Source organism: Podarcis melisellensis, assembly GCF_964234715.1.
Source record: "Podarcis melisellensis genome assembly, chromosome: 4".
In the NCBI taxonomy this organism is placed as follows: domain Eukaryota; kingdom Metazoa; phylum Chordata; class Lepidosauria; order Squamata; family Lacertidae; genus Podarcis; species Podarcis melisellensis.
Window position 1 is genome coordinate 42,447,150 of NC_138531.1, and position 16,019 is coordinate 42,463,168.

At 41.7% G+C, this 16,019-nt stretch overlaps 1 protein-coding gene across 1 annotated transcript in view; it reads left to right on the top strand.

Annotated features, from left to right (window-relative positions):
* Nucleotides 1–19: 19 nt before the first annotated feature.
* Nucleotides 20–16,019, top strand: part of POLA1 (DNA polymerase alpha 1, catalytic subunit) — a 179,730-nt gene continuing 163,730 nt past the window's right edge. The window contains exons 1-10 of the mRNA XM_081909016.1: nt 20–188; nt 5,690–5,811; nt 6,161–6,257; nt 7,444–7,524; nt 9,362–9,477; nt 9,677–9,739; nt 11,112–11,210; nt 11,860–12,058; nt 12,304–12,466; nt 12,738–12,916. Of these exons, the coding sequence (XP_081765142.1) occupies nt 137–188; nt 5,690–5,811; nt 6,161–6,257; nt 7,444–7,524; nt 9,362–9,477; nt 9,677–9,739; nt 11,112–11,210; nt 11,860–12,058; nt 12,304–12,466; nt 12,738–12,916 (1,171 nt within the window). The 5' untranslated portion in view covers nt 20–136. The remainder of the gene's footprint in view (nt 189–5,689; nt 5,812–6,160; nt 6,258–7,443; nt 7,525–9,361; nt 9,478–9,676; nt 9,740–11,111; nt 11,211–11,859; nt 12,059–12,303; nt 12,467–12,737; nt 12,917–16,019) is intronic.

Consider the following 16,019-nt stretch of genomic DNA (forward strand, 5'->3'; position numbering starts at 1 on the left):
TTCTGATTGGCTGCTCGCCTGGCCGGGGCACTTGGGTCTCTTTTCTCGCGCCACTTTCAGGCGCTTTGGCGCGAGAGCGTGGAGTTGCGGGCCGGGCTTGGAGGCGCTGCGGGCGGCAGTCTGCTCCCTCTCCGCCATGGATTTGAGCGAGAGCCCGCGCGACGGGGCTGGCGACGGCTGCCATGGAGGTGAGAGGGAGACGCCGCCGTCGGGGCGGGCGGGCGGGCGGCGGGGCGGGGGTGGAAGGGAGCGAGGGGGCGAAGGAGGGAGGCAGCGCAGGGCCAGGTAAGTATGGAGTCCCGGGCGGCAGAAGCTGCAGCCGCGCGTGGTTGTTTGTCTTTTGACTTGAGGCTAAACCACTGCAAACGGGGAAGGTGGATTTGGGGGCATGCGTCCTGCATGGAGAGAGAAAGGCGGGACAACTGGTATGTTTACCTGGAAGTAAGTCACACTGGTTTCTATGGTGCTTGCTCTCGGGGATGTATGTGGGGATAGTGTTTCGTCCTCCTGTGACACCTTTGCTTTCATTTGCCACCAAAACGCCACTTACAAACCTTGACATTTTTCATTTGAATGGTGTACATGGTTCAATAGGAATCTAAAAGAAACACACCTTTGCAGGAGCCCATTGGATGACTTCCTCTTAACAAACCTTTGAATTGGAGATTCTTATCTGAGTCTTTATTTGCATTGGACTAGAAATTGTGTGTTTGTGTGTCTGTGTGTGTGAGAGAGATTATACTAATATAATATAATATAAAATATAATATAATAATAATAATATAATATAATAAAGTATTGTTAAGTTTGGGCTGTTTCCCCAAATGGCCAGTGACTGGAGACAGCACCCCTGTAGCATTGCTCTTTTAAGATGCAGCTAGCTACCTGGCAGGCTGGATAGAGTTAGGGTAATTGTGAAAGGCAAACGAACAGAGGCAGAGGCTGATCTAAGAGTTGGTTTAGCTACCTCACAAGGGAGTTGTGAGGGAAGCATGGAACAAAAATGTTGTTGCTGCTTCCCTGTTCTCTTCAGGGTGACATAGGTTCTCCTCTCTAAAGTTAAAAAAAGAGAATTGGTGACTTGAAAGAGTTTTTATTTTGCTGAGGAGTTGGGTAAGAAGTGTAGTGTCTTAAATTCAGGTTTGTGAGATATGTGTAAATTGGGGGGACATGGGGAAGAGCACAAAGGTTTGGTGAAATGAGAGGGGAGTGACTTGGCAACATTGCTGTCCAATAAGGCATGGAGCAAATGCAGTAGAAAATTCCTTTTCTCTCCTGAAAAAGTATCTGGTTTGTTGAAATGTGGGCTCATAAAAGTTACAAAGGATGTAATCTTGTAACCTTCACATCAGAGAGAGAGAAAGAGAGAGCGAGCTCCACAAACAAAGAGGGGCTTCTGTCAAGGTCAGCATGCAAAGTATTGCACTGTAGTTCACAAATATTACTTGCCTGGCTGCCCACACATTTCCCGGCCTGGTGCCCGTCAGATGTTTTGGACTACACTTACCATCTGTCCTGGCTGATAGGAATTGCAGTTCAAAACATCTGGAGGGCACCAGATTGGGAAAGCATATTGATGGTCTGGAAGTGGGTGGGGTGGGAGGGCCAGCTACCCTTAGTTGACAACTGCTTTCTAGCCTGATTGTCTGTGGCACGAATCACCTCCAGGCAATCAAGCAAGAGGCTATTTTCAAGCCTGCAGCAGTGTGTGTAATAATTGCTCAAAATGAAAATGCTTTTTTGTGTTTTAAAGCTGACAGCAATACTTAGATGAGCCTTGATTTTCTCCCCAAAGATCTTTTGAATGCTTTTAGAAGGAATCATTTATGGAGAACATGATGGTGATACATGGAAATACGTTTCAGTTGTAATCTGTCATGGAGAGAAGATTAATGTTAAGGTTTTACACTTTCCTCTTACTTCTAATTAGTACTGTTCTATAACTGTAATTGTTTAGTGATGGCAGATATTGCTGTGTCTGCAAACAGCAAAAAAAGCTTTCCCTTCATTTTTATGCTTATGAATACTTATGTATTCATCTGTCTTAATGGCTTCACTTTAAAAAAAAAAAACCAAACAAAACCCTGCTTTTAATGCCTACAAATCTTTAGGGGTTTTTCTGCACAATCCTAAGCTTTTCTGTTTAGAAGCCTCATAGAGTTCAATATAACATTCTCCCATTTATGTAGACTTTTATGTGCAATTTGGTCCATAAAATTAGCAAAACAGAAATGAATTTCATTTAGATTTCTGTTTTGATAAATGACAGCAAGGATATATTGATAGTAATCATTGATGCTTAAACTAGTACAGTTACTTAACTAGTTACTTAACTTGGATTAGATGGGTGTCAAACCTACTTGCTTGAACAGCAGATGGTAACCTTCTCTGAGTGTAAAGTGTGAATTAACTCTGGGGGGGGGGTGTGTGCATGCAAGCAGCAGAGATAAATGTGCTAGCAATATCTTCTTCTGTTGCTGTTTCAGCTGCCTTCCCTGTGCATTTTAAAGCTTTACATAATTAGGGTTCTAAAATATGTGGGAAGCTTTCATGAGTAAAAAGGTGTCCTGCTTCTGACAGTTAGGTAAGTCAGAAGGTGACTGAAATGGCAACAGAGATTAGCCCTTCTGCCCTTCCCCTGTGCCTGAATAGGGCTATTGTTAAAAAGCAATTTGAGCCAAAGGCTGAAAATATTACCTGAACAGTTGGGAATGTGAGGAGATTTTTGTATGGGGGGACTGTCACCTGCGGGACAAGGCACCAAGATAAGGTTGCCTTCCCAAAGCAACATTGAACTAAATAGTTCTTAATATAAAAAGTGTTAAGACACCTGTACAGTGATTAAAACATATTTTTTTGTAAGCTAGAGTTGGTAATTAACAATATTCATTCTTTCAAATATGAATAGCTCATGTAAATAGAGATGAATAAATATCTCAAATTCTTAGGCTCTAGCATATGTTGCTTGAAAGCTCTGTGAAGGCCTCATGCATCATAGAGACTTTTCACTACTCTTGTGTATGTGTGATATGTCCGTACAAGCTGAAAATTGGAGATGAAGTTTCATTTAGTAAAAAAAGTGAAAATGTAGGCCCTGCTAATTTTGTGCTCCATGGATACCTCAGAAGCTGTTAAAATACCAAGAATGTTTGATCTGAAGGATTTAACATGGAAGCCCTGCCAATTCACTGGGAAGACTTTTTAAAAAAATCATCTATATAAATCCATTTATTTGCTTTTACTTTTTTGTGAAAGATTCATATTCTCAGGATTAATTTTCTGGTGTCTTGAGTAGCTATGGTTTTTGTGTTTTTTTTTAAAGCTGGACTTGTTTATTTATTATAAACTTCATATTATGCTTAATGCTGCAATGCAAATACAAGCTGGCTACTTCTGAGTAAACAACACAGTAGACCTGGTTTGCATGTAGTGCTAAGCCAGACCATGGTTTAGCACAGGTGCATGAGAGTCTGTAGGCTCCCAGACCACTTTGCTTCTTCTCTGGTCCTGCTGCTGTAAGCCAAGCCATGGCCCGTCCCGGCATGTCATCCAAACCTGAGCCTGTGATTTGTCTCACTCCAGACAAACCATGAAGCACAACCAAGTCTTGTCCTTGGCTTACAATTCATGGCCTGTCTGAATGAGACAAACCATGAAAGCAGATTCAAAAATTATGCAAAGTCAAACCATGGCCTGGGAAGATGGTTTTTGTTTTTGTTTTGCTGTGCCAGCTGAGAGGCCCAGCTTGGGCCCATAGCAGATAGGTAGACAGGCTTTAGTTTAGAGCTTTGGTCAGCTCAGCTCCACCCCCAAAACACCCTGTGTTTATTCTGGCTACTGTGTTTTTGGCAGGCACAGCTGGTGAAGCTCCCCTTGGTTGGAACAGCTGAGCAGAGTTATATGTTGGGACTCATGCTACATTCAACTCTCCTCCACTGTGGAAGATTAGGGCTTTGGAATGTTTTGTCTCAGTGCAATCCTCATACAGTGGTACTTCGGGTTCCATACGCTTCCGGTTCCATACGCTTCAGGTTACAGACTCCGCTAACCCAGAAATAGGACCTCGGGTTAAGAGCTTTGCTTCAGGATGAAAACAGAAATCGTGCTCTGGCAGCGAGGCAGCAGAGGGAGGCCCCATTAGCTAAAGTGGTGCTTCAGGTTAAGAACAGTTTCAGGTTAAGAACGGACCTCCGGAACGAATTACGTACTTAACCCGAGGTACCACTGTACAAGTTTACTTAGACATAGGCCACATGGAGTTCAGTAGGAGTCACATCCTAGGTATTTGTGTATAGAATTGTAGTCTTTTGTATTGTTTCAATGTTACCGTCAAGACTTGGAAATTATTTTTATTAAAATACTTGTAAATAATTGACAAAACAATTAAATAAAAGGCTTTTCTGTTACACTGGATAACAACTGTAATGCAAACTCACCTGCTACAGCTCTTGACACCATTTGCACAGTCTAGCTTTGCTGTCCCTCATTCCTGTTGCACCCCCAGAAAATCTTCTGGGCTCAGGGGGTCCTCAGGAAAGGTTTGGGGAGTGGGGGACCACCATGGGTCAGTCAGAGGCAGCTTGTATGAACAGTTCCCCCTTCCTGATGCCTCCCCATGCCACACCAACAGCTTCTGACCCATGGGTGTCGTAGGGGGAGGCAGCTGCCCCCCCATCAAGTAAATAAATAACAATACTTAACTAAAAGTAGAAATTGTAGAAAAATTTTGATGGATTTTTCGGAGCACTTGGGGTCAAAAGAAAGTAATTTAAAACAGCTGTTGCTGAGACATTTCATTCCCAATCTGCTAAACAGCCAGACAGAGGATGGTGACAGATGGGTATCCTGCCCCCTCCCCCAACATAAATCCTGGCTACAGCCATGTTCTGACCGGATTTTTCTGGGGGCTGTAGTGGATGCAGCCAAAATTTAAATTTTATGTTAGAAAAATGGAGACACAGAAAATTGTTAACATACTAACTAGAGAACTATGCATTAGATATATAGATTTTTGCTATGTGTAGTTAGCTATCTAAGGGTGGCGCTGTGGGTTAAACCACAGAGCCTAGGACTTGCCAATCGGGTGGTTGGCAGTTCGAATCCCCGCGATGGAGCGAGCTCCCATTGCTCGGTCCCTGCTCCTGCCAACCTATCAGTTCGGAAGCACGTCAAAGTGCAAGTAGATAAATAGGTATTGCTCCAGCAGGAAGGTAAACAGCGTTTCTGTGCACTGCTCTGGTTTGCCAGAAGCGGCTTAGTCATGCTGGCCACATGACTCGGAAGCTGTACGCCGGCTCTCTCGGCCAATAAAGCAAGATGAGCGCCGCAGCCCCAGAGTCAGTCACGACTGGACCTAATGGTCAGGGGTCCCTTTACCTTAGTTAGCTATCTGAGAAAAGTTCATTGCTAATCACCAGCTTCTGAGTTTGACTAATTGCTATTTGCTATGTTGTCAATTTTTATGTTTTCATTTTAAGAAATGGAGAACATTCTGTCAAAACATATAGTAAAATTTATTTAATTTTTAATTTTGCAGGAAAAGTTATTCGCAGGTTTTGCTTAATTTCACATTTAAAAACCTCTCTCATTGGCAATGGCATTTGATTATTGGTATCATAATGGTGTGCTTATTTAAATGTTGGGTACTCTGTTTCTAACCTTTGTTAATAACTACTGTTGTGCCTTTCAGAAGCTGATTCTGCGAACCTTACATCTTCACGTTCACGTCGTGAGAAGAAAGTTAAAAAAGGGAGACAAGAAGCATTGGAACGTTTGAAAAAAGCAAAAGGTGGTGAAAAAATAAAATATGAGGTAACTAAAATGTTCTGGCTTTAGTTCCACGGAAATGCATAATGGGGAAGTGCTACTGTGTTGTGCTCTGTGTGTGTGTGTGTGTGTGTGTGTGAGAGAGAGAGAGAGAGAGAGAGAGTGTGTGTGTGAGAGAGTGTGTGTGTGTGTGTGTGAGAGAGAGAGAGAGAGAGAGTGAGAGACAGAGAGAAAGGTACCTAAATTTACTCATTAAATGTGCTTATCAGTGTTATCTTTATATAAATAGAAGTCCTGACTAGGTCTGCATATCTGACTTATTCATTTACTTTATTATCTGGCCCATTTGAAAAGAGGGACAGTTACAATGGTTGCTCCCAACTTCTTATTGCAGGTTGAAGAGTTCACAAGTGTTTATGATGAAATTGATGAAGAACAATACTCCAAGATTGTCAGAGAACGGCAGGATGATGACTGGATTGTGGATGATGGTTTGTGAAGTGGATTTAATTTTTCACTCTTGACTTTGTGCTGACATTAAAACAGCTATTCTTCCCTTGGTTTGGATAATCTTTGCTATATGCATTAAAAAAAAAATCCCATAGAGATTATCAGCTTTCCTTGTGTGCATCCAAAGGAACTTATTAAGCAGAGGGCCTTCTCAGTGGTGGCGCCTGCCCTGTGGAACGCCCTCCCACCAGATGTCAAGGAAATAAACAACCATATGACTTTTAGAAGACATCTGAAGGCAGCCCTGTTTAGGGAAGTTTTTAATGTTTGATGGTTTATTGTGTTTTTAATATCCTGTTGGAAGCCGCCCATAGTGGCTGGGGAGGCCCGGCCATATGGGTGGGATATTAATAATAATAATAATAATAATAATAATAATAAAATAAATAAATAAATAAATAAATAAATAATATCAAGGCTTAAAAATGAAAGTAAGTGGTCTGAGCAGTGCTTTTATCGATGAGATCTGCAAACTAACTTGTGGCTTTGCAAATTGTTAACAGAAATTGGACCATAGCGTTCAGGGTGGGAGTGGGATTTTCCTCAAAACTGATGTATTAATAGAGGGGCCACAACAGCCACTGTTGTGAGCTGGTTGTGCTTACTGTAGGCCACTAGAATATGTGAAAAGCTGGCACAACCCTGTAAAAAGCTTTCAGTAAAATAAATGGCCAGGGGTTGGTGTTAGGTTGATAGTCACAAGCTGTCTAGCTGTTCCTGGCCAGCTTGCTATGCTTAGGTTGCTGTTTGCACCATTGCAGCCAAAGCATATGTTGGTTGGGCCATTCGGGCTTTGATCCACAAATTACGTCACGGAGGGCATGTTCACATTTAAGCTTACTAAGCAGAAAGTAGGTCATTGGTTTTTAGTAGAACTTAATTTAATGTATCAAGGAACAGGAGATGAGAATGTTGACGATACATGTGGAATCTATAAGCTGGATTTCTCCCCTGAGTGACCGAGCTGATGCATATTTTAGAAACAACCGTCACAAATGAAGCGGTCATGTTGAATTTGTAACAATATTTTTGTTGGCAAGAGGACACTCTAAATACAAGTTACAAAATGATGGAAAATCAAGAGGAACTTGGCTGACCTTCACACCCAGATAGAGTCTGGGTTTGTCTGCTGCCCGTTGGTTAAAGTATGACACTTTCCCTACATAGATGGTGTTGGCTACGTAGAAGATGGCAGGGAGATTTTCGATGAAGAGTTGGAAGATGATGCTCTTGATTCCAGCAAGAAAAGTGAGTGAACTTTTTTTTTTTAGCAGCTTTCCTGGGAGGGAGTTAATTAAAATTAGACTGAAGAATAGACATAGCAACTCATTGAAAGGGTACACATTTTTATATCGCTGAAGGACAAAGTGGACTTTCCCTGGCATTGCTAGGAGCGTTCAGGCTTTGGATGATGTCTTAAACCAGCGGTTCTCAACCTGTGGGTCCCCAGATGCTGTTGGACTACAACTCCCATCATCCCTGAGCTCTGGCCTTGCTAGCTGGGGGTGATGGGAGTTATAGTTCAACAACATCTGGGGACCCACAGGTTGAGAAAGGCTGTCTTAAACGGATGTTATTCTGAAACAGTAGTGGACACTTCCAATTGCCTCTTTGAGGCCATGTCAAGAAGGACAGAGTAGAGAGCATATGCATTATATTGCTCTTATCTGTAATAAATACTTACTAGGGTTTTGCTTTTAGTGTTTGAATATGTCAAATGCCAGTTCAGGTAACTGCGTCCTTTTTCTGCTTCAGGAAGCAATTCCACTGTGTTGCTGTACAAATAAATCATTTAATCAATCAGCGTTCATGTTTTTAGAGTAGCAATAGAAAGTTAAGTTGAAAGGGGGGGAAAGTAATTTCAAGAAAATGCTCTGAGAAGTGGCAACTGAAACATTAACAGACCTTTTGTTTATTTCATAGAAATTATACATTGCTTTATTGTAAAAAAACCCCACTTTATTGTAAAAGATAAGACAAGAAAATCAAGAAAAAAATATGACTCTACTTTACAAGATGCAGTAGTTAAAATGCAAAAATGCATTAAAATTACCTCAACTTTCTAAGCATCTGCGTAGGCTTTTCGTAAGCAAGAATGTTTTTAGCAGGCCCTGAAAAGGGTAAAGTGAAGGTGCTTGCTTGATCTCAATAGGCAGAGAGTTCTAAAGTGCAGGTCATGCCTCATTAAATGTCCAGGTTCTTACAAATGTGGAATAGGTGTTATGTGGCCCTGGAGTAGGGCTACTTACACCCATCAAAGTGGTCAAATGGGCACGTGTAAGGTAAGGCTATTATAAGTTAACATTTTTTAAAATAGTGATTTTCATTTCCAAACTACAAATAACAAAATGAGAATAGTTACACTGTATAGTTACTAACAGAAGTTAATGTGTGCAACATTCCCACCCCCCTCTTACGTGTAGGTAAGATCAATTTCAAAAGAATCGTTGGGCTGATTTTGTGACAGTTTAACAGCCATTTAAATAACTGAAGTGTGGTTTCACTCTGTCCTCATCAAGTTTCAAGTAAACTGATGAATAATTCTATTTCATCATGACTTTATTATCAACATGTGCCAGGTGGTTTCCTTTGTATAATTTCAATAATTTGACACATTCTTTATTTTTCTTAGGCTGAGCTGAATATTAAAAGGAGCTAAATTTTCAGCATTAAAAAAACCCACAGGGTTTTCAGGTTGAAGTGGAGAATCTTTCTTTAAAAAAAAAAAAACCCACACACCTCTAACAGCTTACCTTTTACTTGCTGATTTACTGCTGATCTTTACTTAGTTATGTAAGACCTCCAGGGCTGCAATTCTATGCCCACTTACCTTGGAGTAAGCCCTCTTGAACTCTGTTGGTCTTGTTTCTGAGTAGAAAAGCACAAGATTGCACTGTACATCAGTTTTCAAGCGAACTTGCAGTGTAACTTGCAAGTGACTTGCATGCAGCTGCTTGGTCCCTTATGGTTCATTTCTAATAATGGATGATTCAATCTTGAATATTGATCTGCAGTTGTCATTACTAATAGATTTCGACTTATCAATAGGATTGTAATATTTAAAGGTACTGTATCTATCTGCTAGGAAGAAGAGACACAACTTCTGCAAATGACAAGAAAAATGTGAAGAAGCCTCTGGTATCAAAACCAAACACTATAAAATCTATGTTTATGGCCACCACTGGGAAGAAAAGTGCTGACGTAAGTTATATTATAAGCAAAAAATATGTCTGCCGAATTTAGACAAATAAAAATATATATGCCCTCAGATCTGTTGCTCTGTTTGTGTTTTGAAAAAAGCTGCTGTAGAAGGGCACATGATTGCTTAGCTTTCATTGTAAATGTTGATCCTGTTTTTTCCAATGAGCAGTTTACTTAGCACATGTATCTCCTTTCACAGAAAGCTGTTGACCTGTCTAAGGATGATTTGCTAGGAGACATTTTGCAAGATCTAAATGCCGAGGTAGGAATTCATGTGTGCTGGGGGTGGTAGAGGAGCAAGGTGTAGAGTTTATGTTTTTAAAATGCTTGGAAGAGAACAAAATATAAACTGGATTAGGGACTGCAATCATATAGTCCATGTAAAGGCATACTAGGGGCCAAAGAATATTGTAGACTTCTCTCTTCACAGAAAATGAGATCTGGTACTGGGAGCATTTGTTGCAACCACAAAAAGCTCCACATTTGTCCCTCCTTCACTGTTGGTGCTCCAATGATATAGAGAGAAACGGGGCATGCTGGAGCATATTGAGAGTGGCTTTGGAACGTGTTTCCCCACCCATGTGTCAAGTGAGATAACAGACACCAGTCCCATCGTGCCTGATTCCCTGCAGCCACTTTCCCCTTCCCCTGGCCAATGTGAGGCTCCCATGGCTTTGGATTTGGTGGTTCCTGTGCCAGATTCTCTCTTCTCACTGCTCATGTTGCTTTCTTCTGCATAGGCAACCTAATAATACTTTAGTACCTGAAAGCAAGAAGTATTTGACCCAAAGTTAGAAAGAACCCAGTGAACTGTGGTTGCCTGTTGCAAACTGTGAGAGGATGGTACCGTATTTTTCCATGTACAGTGGTACCTCGGGTTACAGACGCTTCAGATTACAGACGCTTCAGATTACAGACTCCGCTAACCCAGAAATAGTACCTCAGGTTAAGAACTTTGCTTCAGGATGAGAACAGAAATCATGCTTCAGCGGCGCGGCAGCAGCAGGAGGCCCCATTAGCTAAAGTGGTACCTCAGGTTAAGAACAGTTTCAGGTTAAGAACAGACCTCCAGAATGAATTAAGTACTTAACCCTAGGTACCACTGTATAAGACACCCCCATGTATAAGATGACCCCAAAATTAAGAAATTAAGTCGTTTAGCTTTTTTGGGGGGTGGGGGAGGTCACTTCTGCCAGTCACTCACTGCTCGCTGCCACCAACAGCCCACCCGCCCACTTGCCACAGCTGCCAATCACCTGCTCAATTGCCGCAGCCACAGCCAATCGCCAGCAGGCCTTGCCGCAACCACCAATCACCCGCCCAATCACCGCTGCCAATCTCCTGCTTGCTGCTGCCATTAATCACACGTCCCCCCTTCTCTATGTATAAGATGACACCCAATTTTTGCCTAAATTTTTTGAGCAAAAAGCATTGTCTTATACATGGAAAAATACAATAATAACTAAAATCCTGTACCAGGGTTGCCCTTTCTTCAAAGAACTGGTGACTGTTCGGTGTGGGGAAGGGATATAAGGGGTGTATGCATTTTTATGTGGAACATAGCAAACTCTTATCTTTCTTTTGTAAGTTCTGCTACAGCAGTGACTGATGCCTAATGTTTTTCTCCTTTGTAGCCAGTTCCCTTAGCACCACCACCGGTGGTAGTTCTAAAAAAAAAGAGGCTTTTTGGAACACCGTTGAATCCCTTTTCTGTGCAATCTCAAGTGTCCAAGGTAATATTCCAAAATGGAAATGTTAAGATTTCTGAGAAGTTTATGTGTCTGTTGCTTTAGAACTTCCATATGCTTCTTGATATTTTAAAATCTTAGTTTGATTTGTTGCTGTGTGAACAAACAAAAAATCGAAGCTAGCAAAATCTGTATAGTTAATATCAGCTGGAAGGGGAAACAATGCATTTGGCTATCAGTTGTATGGTGCCTTTGTACCCCAAATCTACTTCAATAAACTTAATGTTTCAACTTGCCTTCTTTGGAGAGGATATAGTAGTAGGGCACAGTGTTTAAAAGGCCTTGCCTACATCTAGCCCTTTTGAAAATAGGTGTGGGGGTTCCTATTTGAAATACAGGTGCATTGGCTGGAATGAAACTTGCGCTTCCCTTCCTCGTCTGGGAGAAGAACTTCCCTTTTCACTCAGCCCAGTGCTCTGATGGAAACTGCGTCCTCCCTGCCTATCCTGATCATCTGATGAGCGGGGCGGGGAGGATATTTTTTCCTTCCGTGGTGGTGGTGCTGCCACTGGAGGGAAATTGTAATGAGCGACTGGCAGGCTACTCTTGAAGGCTTGTTAGTCCATCTGAAGTCCCCAGGCCAGGGGTTTGCCACCCTAATCTGATTTTTAATTAAAATTACTTGTGCTTATAGAGAACGTCTTCTGAGGTGAGAAAACCTGCCACGTCTGTCAAAAAAGAAGTTGCTTCACCAAATTCATCTCATTCTAAGAATTCAGTCTACACAGCTAGATCAGATGTAGTCAAAGAAGAGAGAAGTGAACCTGAAAATGGAATGCAAATGGTTGAAAATGGAGAACAGAAAAAAGCTAAACAAGAGGAAGCTACTATAGGTAATTGTTATATTTTGGTAATAATGCTCATCGCCTTGTATTTTCAATTACATTCACCTCTGTGGTTGATAGTTTATTTGGTGATGTTTGACTTTATTTTATATTGTATTTGTACATATTAATGTTCTTATAGAAACCATATTAAAATCGCTGTGTGAAAAAAATAACTGCCAAAATAATCTAAATAAATAAAATCATTGAAATATAGTACATTGAGTCTTAAAGTCTCTTCATAATGCTTACAGAAGATGAACAGGCTATAATGGATTTTGATGATGGGGACTTTGATGAATCTATGGAGGAAGGTGCAGTTGTAGAAGAATCGGTCACGATCCTGAAGGAAGAGGTGAAAACAGAAGATAGACAAATACAGCAAGTGGACTCTGTGAAAACAGGCTCATATTTCTTGTAAGCACTCAAAAAAATCCTTAGGGACTTTTTCTTCTGGTTTCCACTTTTAACTTTCTTCTAAGTTCACTAGCAGTATGAAAAGCTTCTCAAGGCTTCATAGAGATGGAGAAATGTTCTCAGAAGATGTTAGTTGACTTGCAGTAATAAACCTAAGATGATCAAAAGCTTTTCTTCAGTGTTCTTCTGAAGAAAAGATGACCCTTTAAAATACTCACTTCACATGTAAAGGTATGCCTCCCCCCCCCCTTCCTCATGTATTGTATTTCAGAAACTCTCCCATCCCTGATGTTTCTTGTTGGGACAGAATTGATGAAGAAGAAGATGGGCAGCTAGCTTCTGAAATTCAAGTGGATTCCAGTCAGTTGCCCTTAATAAATGGGGAAGATGGGGAGCAGATCTTCAGGTTCTATTGGCTAGATGCTTATGAAGATCAGTATAATCAACCAGGTATGTATACAGTGTTACCTCGGTTTAAGAACAACCCTGTTTATGAACTATTCGGTATACGAACTCTGCAAAACTGGAAGTAGTGTTTCGGTTAGCAAACTTTACCGCAGTCTACGAACGGAAACCGAATGGTGGAAGTCCACTGGTGGTGGGAGGCCTCATTAGGGTAAGTGCATCTCGGTTTAAGAACAGCTTTGGTTTAAGAACGGACTTCCAGAACGGATTTAGTTCAGAAACCGATATAGGTAAAGGTAAAGGTACCCCTGCCCGTCCGGGCCAATCGTGTCCGACTCTAGGGTTGTGCGCCCATCTCACTTAAGAGGCCGGGGGCCAGCGCTGTCCTCAGACACTTCCGGGTCACATGGCCAGCGTGACAAGCTGCATCTGGCGAGCCAGCACAGCACACGGAACGCCGTTTACCTTCCCGCTAGTAAGCGGTCCCTATTTATCTACTTGCACCCGGGGGTGCTTTCGAACTGCTAGGTTGGCAGGCGCTGGGACCGAGCAACGGGAGTGCACCCCGCTGCGGGGATTCGAACCGCCGACCTGACGATCGGCAAGTCCTAGGCGCTGAGGTTTTACCCACAGCACCACCCGCGTCCCCAAAAACCAAGATACCACTGTACATAAGAAAATTCCTCTTTACTCTCCCTGCTTTCTTTTGACCAAAGTTATAAAGGACCATTTTTCAAAAGGGGCTTATTGTCCACTACTTTCCTTGAAGCTGAATGTCTGTTATGTCTGAACGTCAAGAAAAACATCTGCTTTGATACTGACTAGGCATAAACATAAATCTATATATTAGTATCTTCAGGTTTCAAAAGGCTGGCTGAGGCCTCAGTGCTGCAATGTGTTGGAAGACGTTGATTTGCAGTGGAGGGGAGGTGCTTTAACCCTTCAGCCATTTTCCCCATGCAGCTTTCCCACACATGGTTAGAACTATCTTCCGAAGGGCATAAAAGCTAAATGCCATTGCTTGTTTTTAATGGGCTGGATCAGTACTTTTTTCTCCCTTTCTCAGAGGAGCTCTATATCCAGGAGAAGCTCCTGCTGGAGGGAAGGGGTGGCAGAGGGTGGCACAACAGACTGTGGGGTGAAGGGGGTAATTGGTGAAAATTGCCAGGGGGGGCAGTCCCCTGGGTGGAATCTTACCCATTGATAATCTGGATAGAGCCCAATAAGTGTAGCCCTAAATCAGCTTGCGCAGTGGGGTAGAGCTGTATCAATAGCCTCATGGCAGCAGAGTCACTGCAGATTACTGGAAGGGGTGAGACGGTGGAGGGATCGGGACTGTGCGGCCACGTGGGTGATGCTGGCTTGCCACCCCTTTGCTCATACCAGTAAACAGCAGTGATCCCACTGCCAAGTGGCTCCACCACAGCCATCAAACGGCTCCTTTCCCTGCTCCAGACACACACAGAAGTCCCTGGTAAAGGCTCCCTTTTATCAGAAATAAATTTCCCCTTTAATTTCTAGGGCTTTACCATAATGTACCTTAATTTGTATGCACATCAGATTCAGGGAGGAGTAAAATGAAGGTTAATGGCTGCAGCTTGTTCGGCTCCCCCTCCCAGACAAACATTCATTTAGATCTTGGGCAGGGGATTAAACGCTGAATATACCCAATATTTTTGTGAAAGTAGCTAATGATCACTGAAGTTTGGGTGAAACTGGGGACTAATGGGAAGGGGGCAATCCTATCCCTAAAAACTCTTGTTTAGTGTTTTTTACTTTTATCTTGGATTCTGCACGGTGGCTTCTGAATGGTGTATAATTATGAAAAGACTTGTTCCTTGATTATGAAAAGAGATCCTGTCGTCATAACTTTTCAAGGATGAATAATAAAGACTGCACCTGGTTTCAATTAGTAACGTAGAGGAAAATAAATTTTGGCATTACTTTTTGTTTAAAAGAATCATAATCATTATAGCAAATGAGGTATTAACTGTATTATGTGAAGGATTCATATTATACCAGGAGGAATAAGAATTTCACACAGTTCCTGCACACCCACCCCATAATGGTTAGAGGGTAAGATTGCAAATGGCTTAATTTCTTGATTTCATATATCTGCTATAAATCACATTAACATTAGCTAGTGGAGATATAGTTTTTGTAACTGCCCTTGCCTTTACTCATTTTTGTTGTGTGGTAGGAATGTTTAGTATTCTATGGGATGAGAAACTCTTCTGAGCTGTCCACAAGGATAACTGCATTTCAGTATTTGTAGCTGCAAGTTGTGAATGCCTGTTTTTATGTATAATAACCGTTGAGACACTTTGGACCATTAGTCTTTGAATGTACCGGCCCAATCATTTTTGCCATCATTGCTTACTTCTTTCAATCATCTTATGATATAATTCACATGACCATAGTCCTTTGAATGCGATAGCCATCTTCAGAATGGATTTTCAAACATTTTGGGTAGTTTGCTGCACTTGTACTGACCTGCGGTTGAATGAAGATTGAAATGGGGAGAACAGGATCCACGTTGATTTCATGGAAAACAAATGTACTCACAATATTAAGATACCAAGTTATCCCAGACATTTAATGACAGACATCTTCAATACCTATATCTCCTTTGCCTGTATATTGAAGTGTTTTATAGTGACAAATTTAAGTTCACTGATTTCAGTGAGTCTGCTCTGCATATGGCATGGTCATAATACAGTCTAGGAAAATGTATAACCTGCTGCTTCCCCCCTCCAGCAGAAATAAGCAAAGTGGCTTGCAAAATAAAATAAGCAAAATACAATAATGAAACGAAATAAAAATATAATATCCAATCACTAAAACCAGCATTAAAAATGAGGCGTACTAGGAATAAGGAGGGGTAAGTAACAGAAGGTATGGGGCGGTGTAGTTTCAAGTCTCTTTTTGAAACAAGGTGGCATTTAATACCTTGCATACCATCGTGATGTGTGCCTGCATAGTACAAGACTCTTAAAGCAATCACTTGACTGTGGAGTACTGACTTTCAGCAGATGGAGCTGTCAATTAGGGACTACAAATTGGAAATCATTCTGCTCCCATGGGTGAATTAGTGTGTTTATTCAGTAATTCTTAGTATTGCAGCTTTTCCATTAGCAGCTGTGCTAAG